The 23,317-nt window shown below is 35.9% G+C and overlaps 2 protein-coding genes across 2 annotated transcripts; one reads left to right on the top strand and one right to left on the bottom strand.

Annotated features, from left to right (window-relative positions):
• Positions 1-6,960: 6,960 nt before the first annotated feature.
• Positions 6,961-10,118, top strand: LOC148296666 (uncharacterized). The gene is made up of 4 exons (XM_088248599.1): positions 6,961-6,967; positions 7,801-8,292; positions 8,370-8,484; positions 10,079-10,118. The coding sequence occupies exons 1-4, from the start codon at positions 6,961-6,963 to the stop codon at positions 10,116-10,118; spliced, it is 654 nt and encodes a 217-aa protein (XP_088104725.1).
• A 257-nt stretch (positions 10,119-10,375) lies between these two features.
• Positions 10,376-17,396, bottom strand: LOC148296665 (uncharacterized). Its single transcript, XM_088248598.1, has 7 exons — positions 17,180-17,396; positions 16,853-17,091; positions 16,553-16,753; positions 16,336-16,445; positions 16,167-16,251; positions 15,657-16,070; positions 10,376-10,585 (listed from the first exon to the last, which is right to left on the bottom strand). Exons 1-7 carry the CDS (start codon positions 17,394-17,396, stop codon positions 10,376-10,378), a joined length of 1,476 nt encoding a protein of 491 aa, XP_088104724.1.
• Between the last annotated feature and the right edge of the window lie 5,921 nt (positions 17,397-23,317).

The following is a 23,317-nucleotide window of genomic DNA, read 5'->3' as shown; positions in this document are numbered from 1 at the left end:
ATAGATAAAATTTCTTTTTTAATAGTACTATAATTAACTTGAGCTTGACTCCAAACACCGGAATGAAAACGAACAATTTGTTCAGGAGACTCAAGGCTTATTCTTTGTTTTAAAATACCACCATAACCAATATCAGAGGCATCTGTTTCAACAATCTTAAAAGCATGAACTGAAGGAATACCTAGGCATGGAAGAGACTTGACATGAACTTTAATTTGCTTAACTATTTCTATATGACTCGGGGTCCAGGCAGGAGGATTGCTCTGGAGACGATCAAACAGGGGCTTACATAACTTTCTTAAATTTTGATAAAAATCGGAAACATAATTTAAAGAACCTAAAAACCTTTGAAGTTGGCTTTTTTCAAGAATTTGATCTGGAAATTTATCAACAAACTGGATAACTCGATTGATTGGGCTTATTTGGCCTTGGCTTATGTTGAATCCTAGAAACCTAACATTAACCTGGAATAACTTGATCTTCTTAGCTGAAATGACTAAACCATTAGATTTAGCTATTTGGAAAAACTTATGTAAATCCTTCCAATGATGTTCTATTGACTCGAAAAAGATAAGAAGATCATCTATGTATACTATGGAAAAATGACTGTAAGCATTAAAGATTTCATTCATAATATTCTGGAATTCACTAGGGGCATTTTTTAATCCAAAAGGCATAACATTCCATTCATAATGACCAAAGGGGGTAACAAATGCAGTCTTATATCTATCTGATTCCTTAATTTGAATTTGCCAAAAACCACTTTTCATATCAAATTTACTAAAAATTACTGCCTTTTCTAATCTGTTAACTAAATCTCTTTTATTAGGAATTGGGTACCTAATCCATTCTAAAACTGAATTAAGGGGGTTATAATTGATAACTAGGCGTGGGGCTCCTCTTTCTAACTCAGCATTTTTCTGGACATAAAAAGCTGGACAAGACCAGGGTGACTTACTTTTTCTAACTATTCCTTTGTTGACTAGATCCGTGACTTCGGCTTTGCATAATTCCATTAATTCTTGGCTCATTTGAATTGGACGGGCTTTGGTTGGAATATTCTTTTCACTAAATGACTTGACATAAGGTAAAATAACTACATGTTGCTTTCGGTGCCAAAAGGCATTGGGTAAATCAGAACAAACTTCATTTTTTAACTTATCTTCAAATTTACCTATTTCTAACTGGAGTGACTTGTCGGTTAACTGTTGTTCTACCCTTTTAAATTTAATTTCTTCTTTTAAAAAGTTAACTTGGCTTGTTTTACTCTGAATTAACTTAACTGACTTAGAAATAGCTAACTTTTGTAATGACTTAAGACTGTGTAATTTTGGCTTAGTTAAAAATTCAAATTTAACATTTTCTCCTAATTGGCTTGAAGTGACTCCATCATATTCTACCTGAAAGGGGTAGAGTAAAGAAATAAAGGGTAATCCTAAAATTACTTCATCCGTGATATTCTGGATCAGGACAAAGGATGTCTTGAAGCATATTTTATTTTGGCATACATGGGCTTTGGGTAATTCATATCTTAACTTAAGGGCTTTACCAGATGCTGTTCCTAAAACTTCTTTTGACTTTTTGTAAAATTGAGTTGGAATTAGACCTTCCTGAATACAATTTAAATCGGCTCCTGAATCAAATAAAGCAATTGTATTTAATTCAAATCCATTAATAAAAATACTAACTCTGGAGTACCATTTTCTAAAATTAATTTGCTTTAATTAGACTAATGACCTTTTCTTCTTTATCGGATAAATCTGGCTCAGACTCAGAACTAGACTTACCGAAAGGATTACTAGACTCTGCTTTGGATTCTAACAAACTAATTAAATCCTGTTTAATTGCATAATTCTCAGTTTCTAATTTTTGGCTTATTTGTTTTAACTCTAGAATTTCCTTTTTAACTAATTTGACTTCTAACTGGAGATCCTGAAGTGTGACTTCTTTCTTTTTATTAAACCTTTCTAGGGTAGTATTAAGGCTTATCTTAGGCTGACTACTAGAACTGGATTCTTCTTGGCTTATAACTTTTCTAAGCTTTCTAAGGTACTCGGCTTTTAACTCGGGATCCTGGACTTTACTTATTAACTCAATTAGTAACTCTTCTTGTTCTTCCTGCTTAGTTAGAACACAAATTGATTTGTTTAAGATTTTACAACACTTATCTTTACAACCTAATTGAACTTCTGGCTCATTAGACTGGGAACTGTCTGAACTGTAGGCATGTGAACTATCTGTAGGCATAGGATCTAACTCAGTGTTGGCTAATTCTAGGACTTTAATTAATTTGGCTTCTTCCTCAGATGCTAACTTTAATTGCTTAATTGCTTCTTTTACCTTACACTCATTAGCATAATGACCTTGCTTTTTGCATTTGTAACATCTGACTTTGCTTTTATCCATACTTTTCTTAAAGTAATTCTTTTTACCTTGTCGGGGGCTTTTCCTAAAACCTTTTGAATAACCTTTTGACCATTTGCTTTTCCTAGGGGTAAATTTCTTTTTACTATAAAATTCATTATCATCTTTGAAATAATTTTGTCTACGAGAATAATGGCGTCTTTTACTAAAGCGTCTATCATGACTTCTTTTGGCTTGTCTAGACGGCGGGACCGGTGCTAGACCATACTGCTCGCAGAAATTTCCTAATTCATACTTGGCATTTTTACTATCGGCTTGAATTGATTTACCTATTTTTAAATCTACACACATTTTCATACCGACTTGATTAATCGTACTAATTATATTACCGTAAGTTAACTCATCATAATTAATTTGACCTGATTCATTGCTTAGGACTGTTCTAATCTTATGGGCAAATAAATTGGGGAGACCATTTATGAACTTTTCTTTCCAAAAAGCTTGATTACTATCATCTCTAAGCATGACTCTGGAAATGAAAACATCTTTATACCATCTAAAATCACTTAGCTTAGGGCATCGTAAATTACTTAACTGGTCATGAATTCTGGCTGTTGTGCTACTGGGCGTTCCTATGAAATGTTCAATAATTGTATATAAAAGGACATTAACTCCATCTTCTATGCTTGTACCTATTCATTCGTCTAAAATAGGGTAACCATCTTCATTAGTTTTAAAGGCATGGATTATTCTTAACTTGGCATCTTCTGTGAGATGTTTATCCCACCAGAAACGAAGTGTTCCTGTAAATCCTGTTTCTAAAAGGGAGACTATTTCTGACTGTTTTAATTGGTGATTAGTGGCATAACTATTGGCTACCATAGACATATGTTGTAACTTATTAAGTATTTCCTGTTCGGATAAACCATCTATATTCCATTCGTAAAGCTTATCGGAAGACACTGAAAATTGGCTTTGGGTTCTTTCTTCAAATTGAACATCTGGAGGCGTAGGCTTAGGATACCAATTTTTGGTAAGACTTGTAGGATTAACTTTACCTGTTAAACGACTGACGTTAAGACTCTGGGCATCTTGGTTAACTTGGAGATTGCTAAAGGCTTTTTCTATTTTAGAAATATTACTAGTTTCTGACTCTAGACTTTGGCTTGATTCTAAAGACATATTTGACTCACTATCAGAATTAACATCAAAACTTAAAACTTTAACTGAGGCTTCTTCTTCTTTTCCTTTATCTTTATCTTTGTTGGGCTTGGGTTTAACTGGGGTTAATTCTTGAAACATTTCTTCTATTTTACGCATTGTTGGACTAACCTTAAGGGCAGACTCTGGTCTTAAATCAAAGTGAACTAAAGGCTTTTCTTTCTTAGGCTTAAGGGTAATTTCCTGTGGAATTAACTTATCGACTTTTGTTTCTATCTTATCTAGTTGCTTACCTATTACTATTAGGCTTGTGTTGGCAAAATTATTTTGTTCTATGACCTTTTTTACTGGCTCATCTTTTGACTCAGCTACTTTGTAAGGGCTTGCAACAACTTTGGTATTTCTATGATTAATTATTATTGTTTCAACTGGGGGGGTGCGTACTGACAACTTTGGTGGCATCGGCTTTTTTCCCATTTTTCCTGGGTTAAAGTAACTAACTTTTGACCTAGATATTTGGCTTCTACATAATCTAGATAAGGTGACTCGGACCTAGTGGCTTTGAGATATTCTTTCCACTCATTGAAAATTTCTTTTCTTTGAGCTTGGGGGAAAGCATCATGATACTTGGCTTTTCTTTCGGCATTTTCAGGGGCTTGGAAATGGGCATCTAACCTTGACCAATGAATTTTAAATGGCTTATGTAAGACTCTTAATTGGGCATCACAAACATGGGCTTCAAAGACTGAATCTTGCATATCTGACTTAGTGGGTGACTCTGGTTGTATTGGCTCAGGAGGTGCAGTAGGGGCTTTGTTATAACTTGGTTGAACTACTTGCTTGGCCTTTCTTAATTCATTAATTTTAAAATCAATTAAGGCTTTATCGGCTTCTAAATCTCTTTCTGTAATTGAAGATGATTCTGCAGACGAATGTCTTGCTGGAAACTTAAAAGATTGACTAGGCGTAGGTAACTATTCTAATTGTACTGTGGACTTGACTGGCCTATCAAAACTAATTTTAACCGTACCATCTAAATAAGGCTGAATATAATCTAAATCATTTAAACTACGTTGGACTGGCTTAGGGGGGCATTCAGTGGTTAAAAACCATTCTTTAGGTAAATTGACATCTGACCACCTAATCATTTTGGGAACTGTAATATTAGCATTTTGGGTATGACTCTATAAATTAAAGCTAAAGGTTGGGTACCTGGTAAAACATTATAACCGCGTGTTTTAATGGTTAAAGTTAAAACTTTCAAAATATGCGGATCACTAAGGCTTATAGTAAAATCTGGATAACAATCAAAATGTACTGGACCATGACATAGACTTGACTCAATGATTCCTAAAACTCCTTCTTCAAAATCTTTAAATCTAGCATCTCTTAAACTTAATAAAATTGTAGACTTAAGTCCTAATTTAGTTAAGGGCTTAACAACGACTTGAACTAATCCTATATGTAGAAAATTATTGCCTTCTTGCCTATGTTTCGTAATTGCATCAAGATTAAGTAATTGGCATGTTTCATGTTCTTTTCCTAAGGCATAGACTTGTTCTACTGTCTTAATATGCGTAGTTTGCTTGAATGCATTAATTGACCATTTTTGCTTATAAATTTCTTTATTAGGGACTTTAGGTATATTCCAATCATTACAGTGTAATTCTGAACTAGATGACTCAAATTCTAAAACTTCTTCATTAACTATATCTGGAACTGGTTCCAAACAGGTTCTAGAACTAGAAGAATTAATTGAATTGGTTCTAAATAAACGACTCATTTTGCTTACGTGGAAAATCTAAATTAACTAAATTAGAAAGACTCTTACATGACTTCCAAAATAGAAAGACTCTTGGGTAACTCCTAAGACTGACTCTAAGGTACCTAAGAACCTATGGGCTACTCTCTCTCTCACCTTCTCGTGCCTAACCGCTCATGCCTCTACCTGGGACTTACTGTTTGGTAAAAAGGTCTCACCTTACGGACTTTTGAGAGAGGGGAACCTAAGGAATTAGATAACTTGGAGTAGACTTGGAAGAAACTTTGGAGGCTAACTAAATTAAAAGAAACTTGGGAGACTTGCTAACTCAGAAAACTTAAATCAGCCACTTGGGCGATATGAGTAGCAGACTTAGACTCAACTCTTTCAACTCTTACGGCTCTGATACCAGAAGGGGACTAGGACCTACCTATATATATATATAATAATATAAGTTATTTTTTATTACTTTTTGGTTTGGAGGCCACGTGGATGCCTCTTGTATTGTCTGGTTGGTGTTAAAAAAAGGAGTCACTTCTCTCAATTTTGTATTGTTCGTTGTTTTTTTTATAGTAAATTGAGCTTAAACCCATAAAATTCATTTTAAATCACCTACAACCCTTTCTTTTAGTTTTCTATTTAAAATACCCAAAATTTTCAAATAATACCCGATGACTAGGATCCAACTAAGCAAGTTACCTAATATAACTTAAAATCTGATTTATTGTATTTTTCGGATTCCAAAACTATCCCTATTTATGACTTAATGTGTTATGGGGAGTGTAACTAATGACACACGTTGAATTTGGAAAGATTACCAAATGGTTGTAATGGATGTAGGAATTAATTTAGAAACTTATTTGAAATTAAATATTAAATTCAACATTAACATATTAGTAATCTATTTTTGAATTAATGTTGTTTTTTATGAATTACTACTAGTGATCTATTTAACTTATTAGTAATTTACATTCAATATTAAATTTAGGAATTAATGTTGTTTTCCTTTTATGAATTATACGACTAGTAATCTATTTTATTATACTTTTATGAATAATAGTGTAAATTTTAATTATGTTGAAAAATAATTTGATAATCTATTTATTATTTGTTTTGTGAAAAATATTTTTTTAAAATGAACCTATTTTTTCTCTAAATATTGTACCTATTGTTTTCTCTAATAATGTACCTAGTATAATGAACCTATTTTTTTCTCTAAATTTTGTATCTATTTTTTTTTCTCTAAATAATGTACCTATTTTTTTTTTCTCTAATAATGTATACCTAGTAAAACAATTTACCTAATATAATGAGCTTATTTTTTTCTTCTAAATAAGGTACCTATTTTTAATTTATAAAAAATGTGCATAAATTTCAATTATACAATGCACCTATTTTCTATAAATTATTGTGTACCTATTTTTTATTTTTGAAAAATGTACTGAAATTTCAATTACAAAGTAACTGACCTCTTTTTTTTTTTTTTTTGGTAAATAATATACCTATATATATATATATATATATATATATTTTCATATGTACATTATTGGATATGTAATTTACATATATATATTTTTGGTTTGTAATTTTAGTGGGTGATATGTTAGAGGGTATAGCAACCAAAAGAAATGGGATGATTGATATGCTATTAATAGGGAGTTTTAATTACAATTATGGCAGGTAATGAAATGCATGGAATAAATTATAAATTAAATATGAAGTTTGATGGCAATGATGTAAAAACATAGGAATACTATGACCTCTTATATCCTACTGGTTATTTAAGTTTGAAATTGGGTTTTACACATAGATTTATAGGATGATGGGTATATATCTAGGAAATAGAAATTGTAGGGACCCATATTGGACAAGCCCTTTTTTTTATTACTTTTTCTTTTGCTTCTGTTTTTTTTTTTTGGTCAATTACTTCTTCATTCTGTGGTATTCCCAGTTCTCTCTCTCTCTCTCTCTCTCTCTCTCTCTCTCTCTCTCTCTCTCTCTCTCTCTCTCTCTCTCTCTCTCCTGGGTGCTATGAGAGGAGGGGGAATCCACCACCACTATGGTGGGAACCATTCTTTTCTTCTCTTTAGTTCTGCTTCCGATTTACAGGTTCGCATCCAGATCTGCAAGTGCAACAAAGCTTTTGTGTTTATGACCCTGTTTAAATTTTTTGGATATGCTACTGCTACGAAGTGTACTTTTCTTTGTGTTTCTTCTTCCCACAGTTTTAGTTTATGATTCCCACTTGGTTCTCACTGTATCAATTAGCATACCAATAAATAATTTGATTCTCATTGTTTATATAGATCTCCCATACAAAAATAAAATAAAATTTTAGCACATCCCCAGGAAAATTTTTGGTTCCGCCATTGCTAGTCACACATGATAGATTTGATTGAATAAAAAAAAAAGGTACATATAAGATGCATGTACAATTCATTCAATCATTATTAAAACAAGAAATAAATGGATTATGTTATGTGAAACAATTGAGTAATTAAAATTTGGGGCAGGACATGACGCGACTGCGGATGACTTCCATCAGCATCAGCCGTTCTTCAATGCTGTGAGGAGTGGGGATTGGAATAAAGCAAAGGAGTTTCTTACCCTACATCCCAATGCAATAAGAACAAGAATTCCATACACAAAAAAGACAGCTCTTTACATGGCAATAGAATTACAGCACGAGCATATTGTGGAAGGGTTGGTGGATTTGATGACAGAGGAAGACTTGGAAATAAAAGCTCTTGGTTGGACTGCTCTTGCTGTTGCTGCAAATAGAGGAAATCTCAAAATGGTTGAATGCATGGTTGAAAAAAGCAAGAACATACTTAGTATTGCCATTGAGGAAGGCAATATGACTCCAATTCTCTTGGCGTGTCTCAATGAACATTGGGAAATCGTTCATTATCTCTACTCCGTCACTCCACTTGAAGATCTAATGCCAGAGAAAGGCCCGTACGGCGCTGGACTTCTTTGCCATTCCATGTTTGTGAGAAAATTTGGTATAAGTTTTAACTTAATTATGACAACCAAGTTGATTAAGCTTTTCCCATTATAACACTTCTGTTCTCTACTACAGATATTGCACAGGAATTAATTCAGCGTTGCCCACAATTGGTCCGTACTAAAGACCCCCATGGGGTATTCCCCATACATGCATTTGCATTGATGCCTACTGAATTCCCAAGTGGAACATGTTGTGTAGATACAGCTGCACCAAAATGGATTCAGTTGCATCCTCAACTTGTGATACTCGCAAGTGCACGAGCCGTTCGGTAGTATAGCGTATGTAAGTGCGAGGTCGATCCCACGAGGATTGGTGATTGAATGATTCCATTCATTTCTCCTACACAAAACAGAAATGAAAAAAAAAGAAATAAATAAAACAAGAAAAAGGAAATACCTCAAGAAAATAAGTTCCCAAGTTCAATTAGATTAATGGATTGATTCTAGCTAAAGTATGATTAAGCCATGGTGTGTGGTCATAACCTTGTGTTCCTAATTCCCTAATTTGATCATTTGTTGTCTAACCTAAAATTAAGCATTAGGAACCCATTAAGCATAGAAGAACAATTTAAACAACCAAGCATGTATCTAATCCCTGTTGTCGAATGTCCATACATACTCTTCCTATTCATAGTTCAATTCGAATTAAAGCATGGTGTATACTCTTAATTCAAACCAAGATAGCTAACATGCAAGCCTAAATGGTGATCAATCATTCAAACTAGCATATTAACTTATAAGCATAATGAATAAGAACAAAAACCATAATTGAAACTTGGAAACTAATTCAACTTGAAAACTTAAGAAAAGAATTTACATTACAAAGAAAAATAAACTACAACTAAGAAGCAAAAGGAAAGCTAGAATTGAGAACTAGAAAGCAAAATTAAGAGAATTTGAGGGAGAGAAGGGAAGGGAGCTCTAGAGAAGTGTTTGAGAGCTCCCCCCCCTTGGGGTGTGTTTACAAGCTTAGAGAACTTCCCTATTTATAGGCCTAGGGGAAGTGAAAATCTGAATTATACAATTGAATTTTCTAAACACACTAACTTCACCTAACACACAACACTTAATTCACCAACTTAACCTAACACACAATTGCATTTGAAAACAATTCTTCTTGTCATTAAGCTTAGTGTTGCATCATCCACTTCAACATCTTTCAATTCATTTGGCTGCTGCAAAATTCCACTCAATTATAGGAATTGAATATGCTTCACCTAACTTCCCCACAATCAATAACACCTCATGCATATGTCAAGCATGACAATGCATTGCAGTCTTCTTTAGGGCTCGTTTTGGGCTTGTTTCTCCATCCATAAAATTCTGCAAAAATATGGATCTTGAAGATCTTTGAATTATCTTTCCAAGCATATGCAGCCCAACTCAAGGAAAAATCCGGAAGGCCTTCAAATGTGATTTTTGGCCCAGTAACGCAGATGCTGCCGAATTTGACCTTAAGTTGCCAAAACATGTATAACTTTCTCTAGAAGACTCGGAATCATGAAACGTAAAATTCTACAGAAAATAGACTTCCGTATCTTTCCAATGATATATGGCTCATTATCTGGTTCTTCTTGAGTAAGTACATTCTAATCCGAAGTTGACTGATCTGCAGACATCGTTTTGAACTAATTTGTCTCCAAAATGCAATTAGTGAGTCTCAAGCTTATTACACTGAAATAAACACAAAATTTATTAAAAGCACAAGTTTAACTCAAAAACATAACCAAATCATAAGTTAGAAGGGTACAAAATGATATGTAAATATGCACCGATCAGAACACGACTCAAATTCTGGCAACGATGGATCTATAATTGTTAGTATACCCACATTCTCTTTCCTCTTACAATGATAGTTATATATAATATTTCATTGTCTGTTACAAACACTCATCTATACTGGCTTGTTTGGTATGCCTCACTATGCCTCACTGGACTGGACTGTGTTAAATAACACTTGAAACCCATGTTTGGCAAAGGAAGGGATTAACTTAAATGAGACAATATAGTCCAACAGTTAAAAAAAAGGGGGACTCGTGTGTCTAATATACAGAACCCGAAATTGGGATCGCTAAATAGCTAACGCGAGTCCGATGAATTTCCTTGGCTTGAATCAAAACCACACCACCACAGATGCAATCGACTATGGCAGAACCCAACGCCCAGCGATGCCCCCAAATTTCTTCTCCCATAACCACCACCCTCAAGCCATGAACACAGACCCAGCACCAAGAATCCCAAGCCACCCACAGATTCATCTCCTATGAAGCATGGATCTCGTAAAAATAACTGAATATTGATGCAAAAATTGTCCTTTCATAAAATTAATTGTTGGCCTTACAGTCGGAGCGTCTAGATTGGATCTTTTGGTAATGAAGCTCATGGCACGTCCAGGATATGCACCCATCAATGTCTCTCCCAATCCCTTAACTATCTGTGTTTCCATGAAGAAACAATGATGATGATATTGTATTGATTTAAAACCTAGTATATCCAGCTGAGAGAGGGAGGGAGAGAGAGAGAAAGAGAGAGACAGAGCGGCGCTCACGAGGAAGAAGAAGATGCGTTTGGGTGACGACGTCGTTTCCTAATTTTATTTTATTTTTCATAGATCTGTTTAGGGTTTGGTTCTTAAGCAATATTAAAATGGGCTTTGGGTAATGATATGTTTGGGTGAAAAAAGCTATAAATGCCTAAAAATATTAAGAATAACAAAAAAAAAAGCCCAAAATGCTACAATATATTTATAATTTTCAATTTTTTTATTTAATTTTTTTAAAAGTTATATATATTTGTATATATATATATTTATTTTTAGGTTAAAATTTCTAATTAAAATTAAATATTAAAATAATTATTTTTTTGTCCGACAAAGCACCAAACATAGGTCTTCATTATTTTTACAATTCAGCTTCTTAGTCCGATGCAACACCAAACGTAAGTCAGTACTTAATCCAGCTTAGTCCAATCCTAGTTAATCCAAGATAGTCCCAGGATTTAGTCCGGTCCATGACAGTCCGCCGTACCAAACGACCCCAAGAGAAGAGGCATTATCAGGCGCCGACCTAAGAGTTGAAATGAAAATTTCTAATCTCTAAGTGGCCATTCTTATACCTAAATAACAAACATTGTCAATAAATATGATCCAAGTTTAAACAAATTGGACATATATAAGTAAGATTTCCTCGTGGTGTTCATGTGTTCTAATGAAGGTACGTCCAACTGAAAGAATCTATGAATGTTTCTATATACATAGCATATATACAAATCAATTATCACAAGAGATATTGGCAATAGTAAAAAAAGGTAGTTTAAATTATTTTGATTGAGGTCACTATCTTTTCTGAAAGGTATACACATAAAAACTACTCGTGCCATCGGTGATATTCATGTTAGTGTTCATAATGAAGCAAATGAAGGAGGTAATCGAACGGATATCACTTGGTCAGGTATGTTGCGACTGAAAGTCTAACTCTTGTTTTATTTAATAAACTTGAAATAATTTTTTCATATGTTATTTGTTAATTTGTTTTCTCAATAACAATAGTTGAGACTAACTACTGTTAATTAGCAAATGAGTAATTTTTTTTTTTTTATCAAAGAGAAGAATTTCATTGAACTTGCATCAACACTTACAATAGAAATTCTATACTTCATATTAAAAATGATGGCTCATTAAGTCAATATATACTTCATATTAAAATCCCATAAAATCAAGTTTTCTTATTTGATGTGTAAGGAATAAAAGCCGCCAAAAATTATCTTGAGAAAATGAGTATTCCGAAAAACCATTTTTCATACTTAGTCAATATTGCACCTCCGCTAAAAAATTTCTGGGTCCGCCAGTGGCTACACCCATAGAGAGCAAACATAAAAAAATTTCTTCTAGCCAGCCAAAACGCCATATTTAAATCTTGAGAGCCAAGAGGAAATAGCTCTCCTCCTCTAAAAAATTTACCAAACTATCTTCAGTAGGTTCTTCAATCTTGGTAAGTTTTTTTATTTTATATATATTCAATTTCCAATTTTAATTGTTGTTGTTAAGTTTTTATGATTTAGGGTTAGGGTGAAAACTTTTGTAGAATGTTGATATATATTTTATTTTTGCAACTTGAATTATTAATTAGCATATATGATTTTTTTAAGTTGGACAATGTATTTGATTGTGTATTTATTTATATTTTGTACTTCTTTATGTTATATTTGCTTGTAATGTGGCCATGTTTGATTTATAAAATTTTATTTACATTTTTGTTTCAAGAGAAAAAAAAAAGGCTTATAATATATCTCCTCTATAAAATATATATATATATATATATATATATATATATATATATATATATATATTTAGCCTACCCCTATAAAAATTCCTGGGTCCGCCATTGTTTACGCATAGTATGTGTCTACGAACCCGTGAGAATGAGCCCTATGCAATGGAGTGAATAAAACTTCCAAAACCAGTCCCAAACAAAAAATGAACCTTAAACCACATAAAAACCCTAGGGGCAATACCATCAATTTATTTTAAATTTCAAAAATAAAAATAAAAATTCGGGATGGGATGTTACATTAGCTCCTTAAGTTTCAATAAATTTCAAAATTGTCCCAAAAACTTCATTTTACTTTGCAAACGGGTCCCTGGTGCGAATTTAGTGAGTTCCAAGGATTTTCAACCAATTTCTCCTCTAATTTTAATCATAATACCATTTAAACAATATAAACTCATGTAACCTTCCTCCTAGTTCATCAAATTCACTCAATTCACACCAAACTCAATAAACCCCCAAGATTTCACAAACCTAAATATGTAAAAACTCTCCAGCAATCCAACCTGTAAATATTTATGTTTAAACTCCTCTGAATTCATTTTGAATCCTCAATTAAACTTCCAATAACAATAAACAACTAAAACAAAGGAATTGAAGATTATGAGTCAAAAAGCTCAAATTGAACGAATTTTAAAATCTGAATAACATCCCCCAGATTTACCTCAGTTTGTGGAGCTCGATTCATTAATCACATTTGCGAAAACGGTTCATCAATCTATTTATACCTAGGGTATTTTTTCAAACCTTCAACCCACAAAGGAGGATGACGTGGATAAGCCAATTAGAAAAGCGTTTGGGTCTATAAACAAAGTGGATTGGCCCAAAGTTAAATCTCAAACCAAGTATGGAAACCCAAGGTCGTGACCCAAAACTTGTACATGGGTATAAGGGTTTAGTCCTTGTCTTGCCCACTAATTCATTTGAAAAATTAAATAGGGTGAGGGATGAGCAACCACCGCTCAATAGAGACATGAGACCTTAACACAATAGATTGATATAACTAAATTCAGTGACATGCAATCACACAGCCAAATATCACATTAATAATAATACATGAATGAATGCTATTTATCTACTCCCGTTAATTCATATAACTAGACAAGCAGACCTGCACGTCCCATACCATGCTTATACCACTTGGTCTCAAATGCCCATTTATATGAACTAACACCCATTTCAATCATCCCATAATTCCTTTTTGTTAGTCATCTTGTCTAACTCCCTATTGCCAGTCCCGAATCACCCAATAAAAACCTTGTGCATTGTGGGATCCCTGAGACTTGGTACCGGCCGGCCAAGAGTTAGACTCAACTACACAAAAAACTATTTCCATTACCCTCTTTTCCATCATTATTTTCTCAATCCAACAATTCCAACCAATTTCCATGACATTATGCATTTCACATATCCATATATCTCACAACAATGTAACATTTAAAACATCACCAATGTATATATATAATTATGCCAACATTATTCAACCAGTCTAGAACACATAAACATTCCAGGAAAAATATTCAATTGTAACAAGAATATTAATCAAATAATCATATCACGCATAATATAGTGTTCACGAAAACTTTTGCTAGAAATGTAAGGTGTTTTCCCAATTTTCCACCACATCCACAAACTCAGTCTCCCACTCTTTTTTCTTAACAATTCTTCTTCTCTCTAAATTTCTTTCTAATTTATCATGTTTTGAAACTATAAGGTTATGCTCCTATTTATAGTGGTTATAGGGATAGGATAAACTTCAATATTAAAAGGATAAGTACATCCAAGTTTATCCAAAAAATAAATATCTTAACAAGATAAGATCATCCAAGTTTATCCAAAAGATAAATATCCTCACAAGATAAGATTATCCAAGTTTATCCAAAAGATAAATATCTTAAAAAGATAATATCATCCAAATTTATCCAAATGATAAATATCTTCTTTTATCCATTTAAAATACAGGTCTTCACATACAGTCACACAAAGAAGGATGACCTTCACTACTAGATTTTTCTATTTGCACGACGAAGGAATTTTGGTCGCGCAAAGTACATTTGTGTCGCACAAATAGTAATAAGACAGCATATTCGTCGCGCAAAATTTGTCGCGCAAAGATCGTAAAGATACACTTTGCGCGACGAAAATATTAAAATTGTCGCGCAAAATGAGCGACGGTAATCCTTCGTTGCACGTTTTTTCACGGGACGATGAGATATTTCGTCGGTCAAAGTTTTGCGCGACGAATATACATTCGTTGCATTAACATAGCGCGAGGAATCATAAGCGTCGCACTAAAAGTACAGGGACGAGAGCATATTCGTGTCGAAAAGATTTGCGCGACGAAATATAGTCGTTGTAAGGACACTGCGCGACGACTACCATGCGTGGCGCAGGTACTGTGCGACGAGTGTGTTCGTGATTAAAATATTTGCGCAACGAAATAGTTTGGTCGCGCAAAATAAAATAAATTCTTTAAAATTTATTTTTACGGTTGTGTATGTTCAAAAACAATTTGCGCGACGGAAACTGTCGTCGCGCTAAAGCAGAGGGACGAGAGTATATCCGTGTCAAAAATATTTGCACGACGAAATATAGTCGTTGTAAGGACACTGCGCGACGAGTAACATTCGTGGCGCAGGTATTTTGCGACGAGTAGATTCGTGTTTAAAATATTTGCGCGACGATATATTTTTGTCGCATTGACTTAGAGAGACAAATTATTTCGTCGCGCAAAAAAAATAAATTCTTTAAAATTTAATTTTACGGTTGTGTAATTTTTTTTTAAAATTTTGCACGACGGAAACTATCGTCGCGTAAAAAATAAATATATTATTTTTAATTTAAAATTAAATTGAATTATTTTGGTAAAAAAATAAATTTGGTTTTTTTTTTTTAATGAAATGAAATTGCAATTAGAACAAGGTAATAAAGAGAAATATGTAAAATGTGATAACATAATGTATTTAGTACAATAGAAATATTTAAAATATAATTAAGAATGTTAAAATCTAATCAAACAACCCTCCGAGATCTACATTGTCGTCTGGCAAATGCAGCTCGGAGGTCTGGACATTGTTGACAGGGGGAGAGGTGTGGTTGCCATGCTCGGAGGTCGACGGGGGAGTAAAAGGCGGGATTGAAATGCCGGAGTGAGCGAGGGACTGTAGAATATGAGACAAATGACTCTTGAGGTCCGCCACCTCTGTCTTCAAAGCAGTCACCTCTTCATTTGACTCTGATGATTCACGGGGTCTAGGTGGCCGCTTCCTGGCATTCCCCATCCCTCGACAATATGTCCCTGAGCGCCTCCCGAGACTCTGATCCAAGGTTTCAGTCAGGATTTGAAACCCTGCATCCGATGGAGGAACCACGGACTCGAGCGGCGTATCGGGAGGAAGCTGGGAGGCGGACTCCTGAAGAACCAACTGGCTCCTCTCAATCATAGTCGTCTGTTGAACATAACATAAAATATGAATTAAAACATTCATATAATAACTATAAAAACTTGAACGCTTACATAATAATTTAAATTAAAGGCTACTTACATGAAGGGACTCCGCCAACTCATTCCCAGGTCGAACATAAACGTCGCCAAATACATCAATCTCTGGGAATTTGGACCCCCCCCCCCTTAAATTGAGCAGAAACAAAAAATGTTAGGACGAAAAAAACAAATTAATATTAATGACATATTAAAAAATAAATAAAAACGACTGTATTATTACCTGGCGCCGCGCCTCCATCCTATAAGAGAAGGGCCTGGAACCTGAATGGTGGAGAAGAGTCTTCCTCTGCCTATTGCCCTTATTTGCTTTGGCCTTCTTCTGTTATACAAAAAATAAAAAGTATTAGTTGAAAGTGAATTTATAAAAAATTAAATACACATTAGTAAGAAACATGTAATAAGTTTCAATTTAATATATAAAAATACCACATAATCGGCCTCTTGAAAATGACCGCAGAGCCACTGCCAACTATCCTCCCGGCCCTCAAGCTCCTTCGGGCAACCCTCTTGAAGAGCAACCTGCGTATCATCATATGCCTGAAAATGGTGATGCAGGTCGCTCTTCCACTGCTTGTACCTGTCAGCAAAGAGTCTGTTGATGTAGGCTAACAACTCTTCGCCGACGTTCTCCAAATTGTAGTTTGTCTAAAATAAATTCATTACATACATTAAATATTAGAAATAAAATTTGAAGGGAAAAACAATGAAAATGTATAAAATACATACCGACAGGTGTCCTAACATCTCCATCCGCACCTGATCAGGCATGACCCTCCAGGACTTCCATTTGATCGGGCAATAAGTCCGAACGACGGATCCAATGTCATGGGCCAACGAGCTGTGCTGGTCAGCCGTTGGTGCAGCCCGATGTCGCGCGTCGTATGCGATGTTGATACGACTGTTGTTCACCCGGGTGACTTTGGCCGTCATCAACTGGCGACAGGGTCCTCGGGTGTTCTTCTTGGCTGCAAAGAAATATAAAATTAACATTAAATAACCAATCCTACTAACATTCTTGGTCTGAAACAAATAGAGTTGAAGGAAAATCTTTACCTGGTTGTGACCCCGACGCACTAGCAGCAGATGGCGACGTGGTGTCGGTCGTGCTGGGAGGCCGGTGACGCCGCCTGGCACTAACTGGTTGCGCCACTGATGACTCTGATGACACCGGGGCCCGGGAGACGTGGGGAGAAACTGGCATGTCCTGCGACTGTGCTACACCAGTGGGAGCTGACACCGCAGTCGGGGGAGCTGAACTAGGTGAAGTCATCACCGTCTTACGACGTCTGATAAGTTGTGACATCTGATAAGGTCTTACAATTAAAAAAACATCCTTGGGTAAAATTATTATTTTGTAAAAAAAAAAACCTCAAAGCCTAAAGAACAACAAATTCAATATTTAAAAAACAAACAGAAACATGTATTCTTTATATGGCAAAAAACAGAAGCACATTTTTTAAAGCAAACAAAATAGAAACATGTATGATATTACAAAAATCAGAAGCACATAATAAAGAAAAATCAAATTGCTGCCCAATTTTGAAATAGTTTGGTTAGTAGCACATAGTTTAAAGCCCCCGAAAATTAATAAAAATACAAAAAACAGCAGCAAATGCTCCAATCAAATCTGAAATCTAACAACAATACACCTACAAATTCACAAATCGTACACCACAATGCAATTTCAATACAAAAACAAATCTGAAAAAAAAAATACAAATCCAATAAAAAAACAAAATTGAAACAGCAATTTAAACACTCACATCCTAACCAACCATCAGACTCACATGCCGCAATACAAATCCAATACAAATCCTAACCAACCATCAGACTAAGCAGCAATTTAAACAATTACAAAATAAATATACAAATTGAAACAGCAAAACAATTCCAAACTTAATCCGAAAATTTCTGAAATAAAACTTAAAAATTGAAAAAATATTTATCGGGGAGCGTTGGGAAATTTACCAACTGGGTTTCGAGGGAGACCGGAGAGCACGGCAGTTCGGCGGTGGCGAGCGAGACAGAGAGTGGGGGGCCGCCGTCTAACAGGGATGAGCGGAGACGGAGGAGGCGACGGACTGACAGGGGACGGAGGAGAGAGGGACTGAGAGGGATGCGAGGGGACGGAGAAGAGAGGGACTGAGAGGGATAAGTGGGGACGGAGGAGACTGAGAGGGATGAGTGGGGACGGAGGAGAGAGAGCGGGCCGGAGGAGCCAGAAAATGCGAGGGATGAGAGGGGTCCGGGGAGAGAGGGACTGAGAGGGATAAGTGGGGACGGAGGAGAGAGGGATAGAGAGGGCTGAGATAGAGGGAAAGGAGAGAGAGCGGCTGCGAGTTAGGGTTCGAATCGGAAATGGAGGGTGCGATTTTGATGTCGAGACTGAGAGAGTGAGAGAGGTTGAAGACAGACCAAAACTGCGCGTTTCTTTCCCTAAATGTTTGCGTCTTTGCGCGACGAAACTACATCGGTCGCGCAATGTTAAATTTCTTACTTTGCGCAACGGATAACTAAATGGCGTCGCGCAAGCATTTTTTAATACGCGGGATTACAACCGCCAAAATTTGAGAACTTGCGCGACGACATTAACAAAATCGTCGCGCACTATAAACCCTAAACCCTAAACCCTTTCAGAACCCTAAATCCTGAGAAGTACATTGAGCGACGGCAATTTCATTACGTCGCGCTATCACTTATTGCGCGACGAAACATACATATTCGTCGCGCAAAGTACAAACAGTAAACAATATAAAATGTTAGTGAATATGTTGTTTTAATGGGGCTACGCATTGTACGATGGGTGTTTCACCGATCCAACCGTCAAACTTGTTTGTTTATACTTAGAGATCGTGCACACCAAAAATTGAAAAAATGCAAGATTCATAGATGATGTTACGGGATCAAAATTTTCGACGGTTATAAACTAAAAATCACGATTTAACGGTTTTTTTAACTCCGATTTTGATGATTTTGTACGGGTGCACATCCTTTACTGTATATGAATACAATGATTGAATTGGATCGTCATTTAAAGATATTTACAATAGTGGATACCACAAAATTGTATATTCTATTTAACAAACATATACAAAATGTATTCATTTTTTTTTAATATAGTGTTTTCATGACACACGGATTCTAGGAAAGTAGTTTCAACGATTCAACCGGTACAGTTGTTGGATTATGCTCAGAGATCGTACACGCCAAAATTTAGGAAAAATATACACTCACACATGATGTAACGGGACCAACATTTTCGACGGTTACAAAAGAAAAATGAAATTTGAACGATTAATTTAACTCCAAATTTGATGATTTTTTACGTCTACAAACCTTGACCCCGTATGAATATAGTAACTGAATTTGATGTTCATTTAAAAATATTTACAGTTTAATTTCGACTTTTTTTTTTAAACAAACGTTGCGCGACGATTATATACGTCGCGCAAAGTGAAACAGAAAATAATAAATAATTTTTAAACGATTATTGCGACGAGTTCGTATACATGGTCGCGCAGTTATTTGCGCGACGAAAGTATTCGTCGCACAACGTTCTTTCTGTTATTTCGCACTAAGTTGAGATTTGTAGGGACATGTCTTTTGCGCGACGTGTAAAGTTTGTCGTCGCGCAAGATTATTTTCTATTATTTCAAAATTTTGTTGCATATTTGTTAACTGCCGCGACGAAATCCGTCGTCCCGCAAAACCTCCTCTTACGACGGGTAAATATTTTCGTCGCGCAGGATTATTTTCTATTAATCAAAGATTATTGCATATTTGTTAACTTTAGCGACGAAAGTTTTCGTCCCGCAAAACCCTCTTGCGCGACGCTATAATAGTATTCGTCGCACAAAAATGAGACCGGTCAGAGACGACCGGTCGTTTTTAAACAGATTCTTTGGGCCTTTTTTGCAATTCCGACCTCTGTTCAGTTTTTAATCTATAACTTTCTGACCGTATGTTCAAATTTCGATTTCTGTATACGGTTGGATTCAGCACAGAAAAACAAACAACACTAAGCGGACCAAAAGTCAAAAACAGTTACGGATGAAGATTTCCGTCCCGCAAAAATGACGACCGGTCGTTTTAGACAAAAGTTTTTTTTTTTTTAGTACAACTCAAGTACATGAGCATTGAGATTCTTTCTCAATTTGAGATGTCGCTGACCAATTGGGAAGACGTGCAACTTTTCAGACACGAGATTCATTTCGTAACCGTAATAATTTGCATTTACGCCATAATTATATGTAAAATAATTTAATTACAAAAGTATGAATGACTTGAGTTCATTGCTTTTTACATTAATCTTCTCAGTAAGTATATCCAAATTTTTTAAACTTCGTTTTATTTTTCCACATACATATATAATTGGAAATTAGATATAACAAGTACATATATTCAACAAAAGTAGAGTTGCCAATATATTTACACTAACGTAATTACATTACAAGAAATTACCAATACTAAAACATATGAAGCAACAAATAAATTGCATTATTCATCATCCGAACTATAATAACCTTCGTTGTCTTCGCTATCATCACTTTCAGTCTCCCAATCATCCTCATCCTCATCCTCCTCCTCCTCCTCCTCCATAACTACATCGTATCTAGGAAGATCACCGAGGTCAGTTGTAATGGATTGAATTGGTATTTCTCTTGAAGACACTCATTCGAGCTGAAATGGTTCCTGAACAACATTTGTATCGCGAAGCGTTTCCGCATCATTTTCCATGCCAGATTCTGACCGTTGGTCAGCTACATCGACGTCAGATGGGTCTAGTTCTGGTATAGCATATACGTTCCTGTGATCCATTTGCTGAACAACTTTCCACTCGCTCCCTGCTTTAGGGTCATCTACATAGACAATTTGTTTTGCCATGTTTGCCAAAATGTATGGGTCGTCATCGTACCAAGTTCTGTTCATGTTCACAGATAGTAACCCTTGATCGATTTTAACACTTCCCTGCCTATTTGGGTTTGTATCAAACCATCGACACTTAAACATGATGACTTGGTATCGGTCTTTGTAAAGCAATTGCACGACAGTTGTGAGTTTGCCATAGAAATCAATGTCCGTACTTTCCCCTCCACCTGGAACATGGACACCGCTGTTTTGCGTACACAACTTGTCATCTCGTGCAGTCCCTAAAAACTTGACGCCATTAACATGACAACCCGAGAATAATTCAGCTCGAATTGGGCCGAATGCCAAGTTATACAACTCTTCACTGTAAGTGGGGGAATTATCTGATTTCAACTTATTCACCTAATATTATACAACAACATTCACATGTTAGTTTGAGAAAATGAAATACTACAATATATATGTCAATTACAAAACACTTAAAACTTACATATTCCAAAAACCATTTTGGAAACAATTCACGGTGTTTCTTGGAATACAAATGCGATGGATGTTCTCGCTTCATCATCTCTTCATGCTCATCTAAATATGGCATTATCTCATCACAATTGTTCAATACGAACCAATGCGCCACCTCCATGTCATTTTTGGAAAACGACTCTCCTCGTACAGGATCTCCAAAGGGTCGTGCACTTTGGGCAAAAACAGAAAGTTGCTCATTTCTCACACCTCCGTCATTATTGCGCTGAGGTCGATTGAAAGCCGTGTCCACGTCTTTTAAATACATTCCACAAAAAGTAAGCGCCTCATATTGAACCCAAGCCTCTACAATTGATCCTTCGGGCTTCGCTCTGTTGCGTACGCTTTTTTTCAGCTCTCCGAGTAGCCTGCCAAAATAAAATGAAAAGATGCAAATTAGCAAGTAGGAAGCATGAGATAATGATGCTTACACGAATGATGATGATTATATACCTTTCTATTGGATACATCCAGCGATAGTTGACTGGACCAGCAAGCAATGCCTCTTCTGGTAAGTGAACCATCACATGAATCATACTCGTGAAGAAAGCCGGAGGAAATATCATCTCAAACTTGCATAAGACTTGGACAATGTCATGGCGCAACTGATCAATGTCTGTCTTTCGCAACGTTTTTGCCGTCAGTTGGGAAAAAAATCTGGACAACAATATGATTGGCTTCACTACATCTTCCGGCAATAGGTGTCGAATCCCCACAGGAAGTAGGCGTTGCATAAACACATGACAGTCATGGCTCTTGAGTCCAGTAAATTTACCCCCGTCAACATTCACGCAACGTGCGATATTAGAAGCATATCCGTCAGGAAACTTAACAGACGAGACAAACTGTAGAAACTCTTTTCTGTCATTCGGTTTCATTGAAAAAAATGCAAGATCTCTTATAGCTTTATCAGTGCCCCTTTTCAGCCATAAACCCCTTCGTATGCCCATTCTTTCCAAATCAAGACGAGCTTTTATCGTGTCCTTTGTCTTCTCCTTGATATCTAGAATAGTTCCTATCAATGTGTCAAACACATTTTTCTCAACATGCATAACGTCGAGATTGTGCCTCAATTTTAGTTTCGACCAATATGGAAGCTCAAAAAACATAGACTTGTGCGTCCAGTTCATATGTGTAGCAGGTCTTGTCCGACTAACTATTTTCCCAAACGGAGCAAAATCCAAACCATTAAGCTGTTCCAAGATTTGATCACCGGACGATTCTCTAGGTCTTGCGCGACGCTCTTTGTTCCCGTCGAACTCTTTATCCTTTTCCCGCCACTCGTGGTCCCATGGCAACCATCTTCGATGCCCAAGGTAACACACTTTTCCAGCGTGCCAACCAGAAGTTACATCTTCCTTGCATACAGGGCATGCCATATAACCCTTTGTGCTCCACCCCGACACCATTGCATATGCGGGAAAATCATTCACAGTCCACATAACTGCCGCCCGCAAAGTGAACATCTTCCCAGTGGATTTATCGTACGTACGCACACCGTTGGTCCATAAATCCTTGAGCTCATCAACCAACGGCCTTAAGTACACATCGATTGACCTGCCAGGATCTTCAGTTATCAAAACAGTCATCATCATGTACTCTTTTTTCATGCATTTCCAAGGCGGCAAATTATATGGGAATACGAAAATCGGCCAAGTGCTGTGGAGTTGGTTTAGAACCCCGTACGAATTGAATCCATCAGTGGCAAGTCCCAACCTAACATTTCGGGGATCAGCAGCAAACTCGGGGAACGTTCGATCGAACTCTTTCCATGCCTCCCCATCTGCAGGATGCCGCATCACA

Source organism: Prunus avium, chromosome 2 (genome assembly GCF_965620075.1).
Source record: "Prunus avium chromosome 2, drPruAviu1.hap1.1, whole genome shotgun sequence".
NCBI classification, from domain to species: Eukaryota; Viridiplantae; Streptophyta; class Magnoliopsida; order Rosales; family Rosaceae; genus Prunus; species Prunus avium.
The sequence above is the reverse complement of the archived record's forward strand: the minus strand, read 5'-3'. Positions and strand labels throughout refer to the sequence as shown.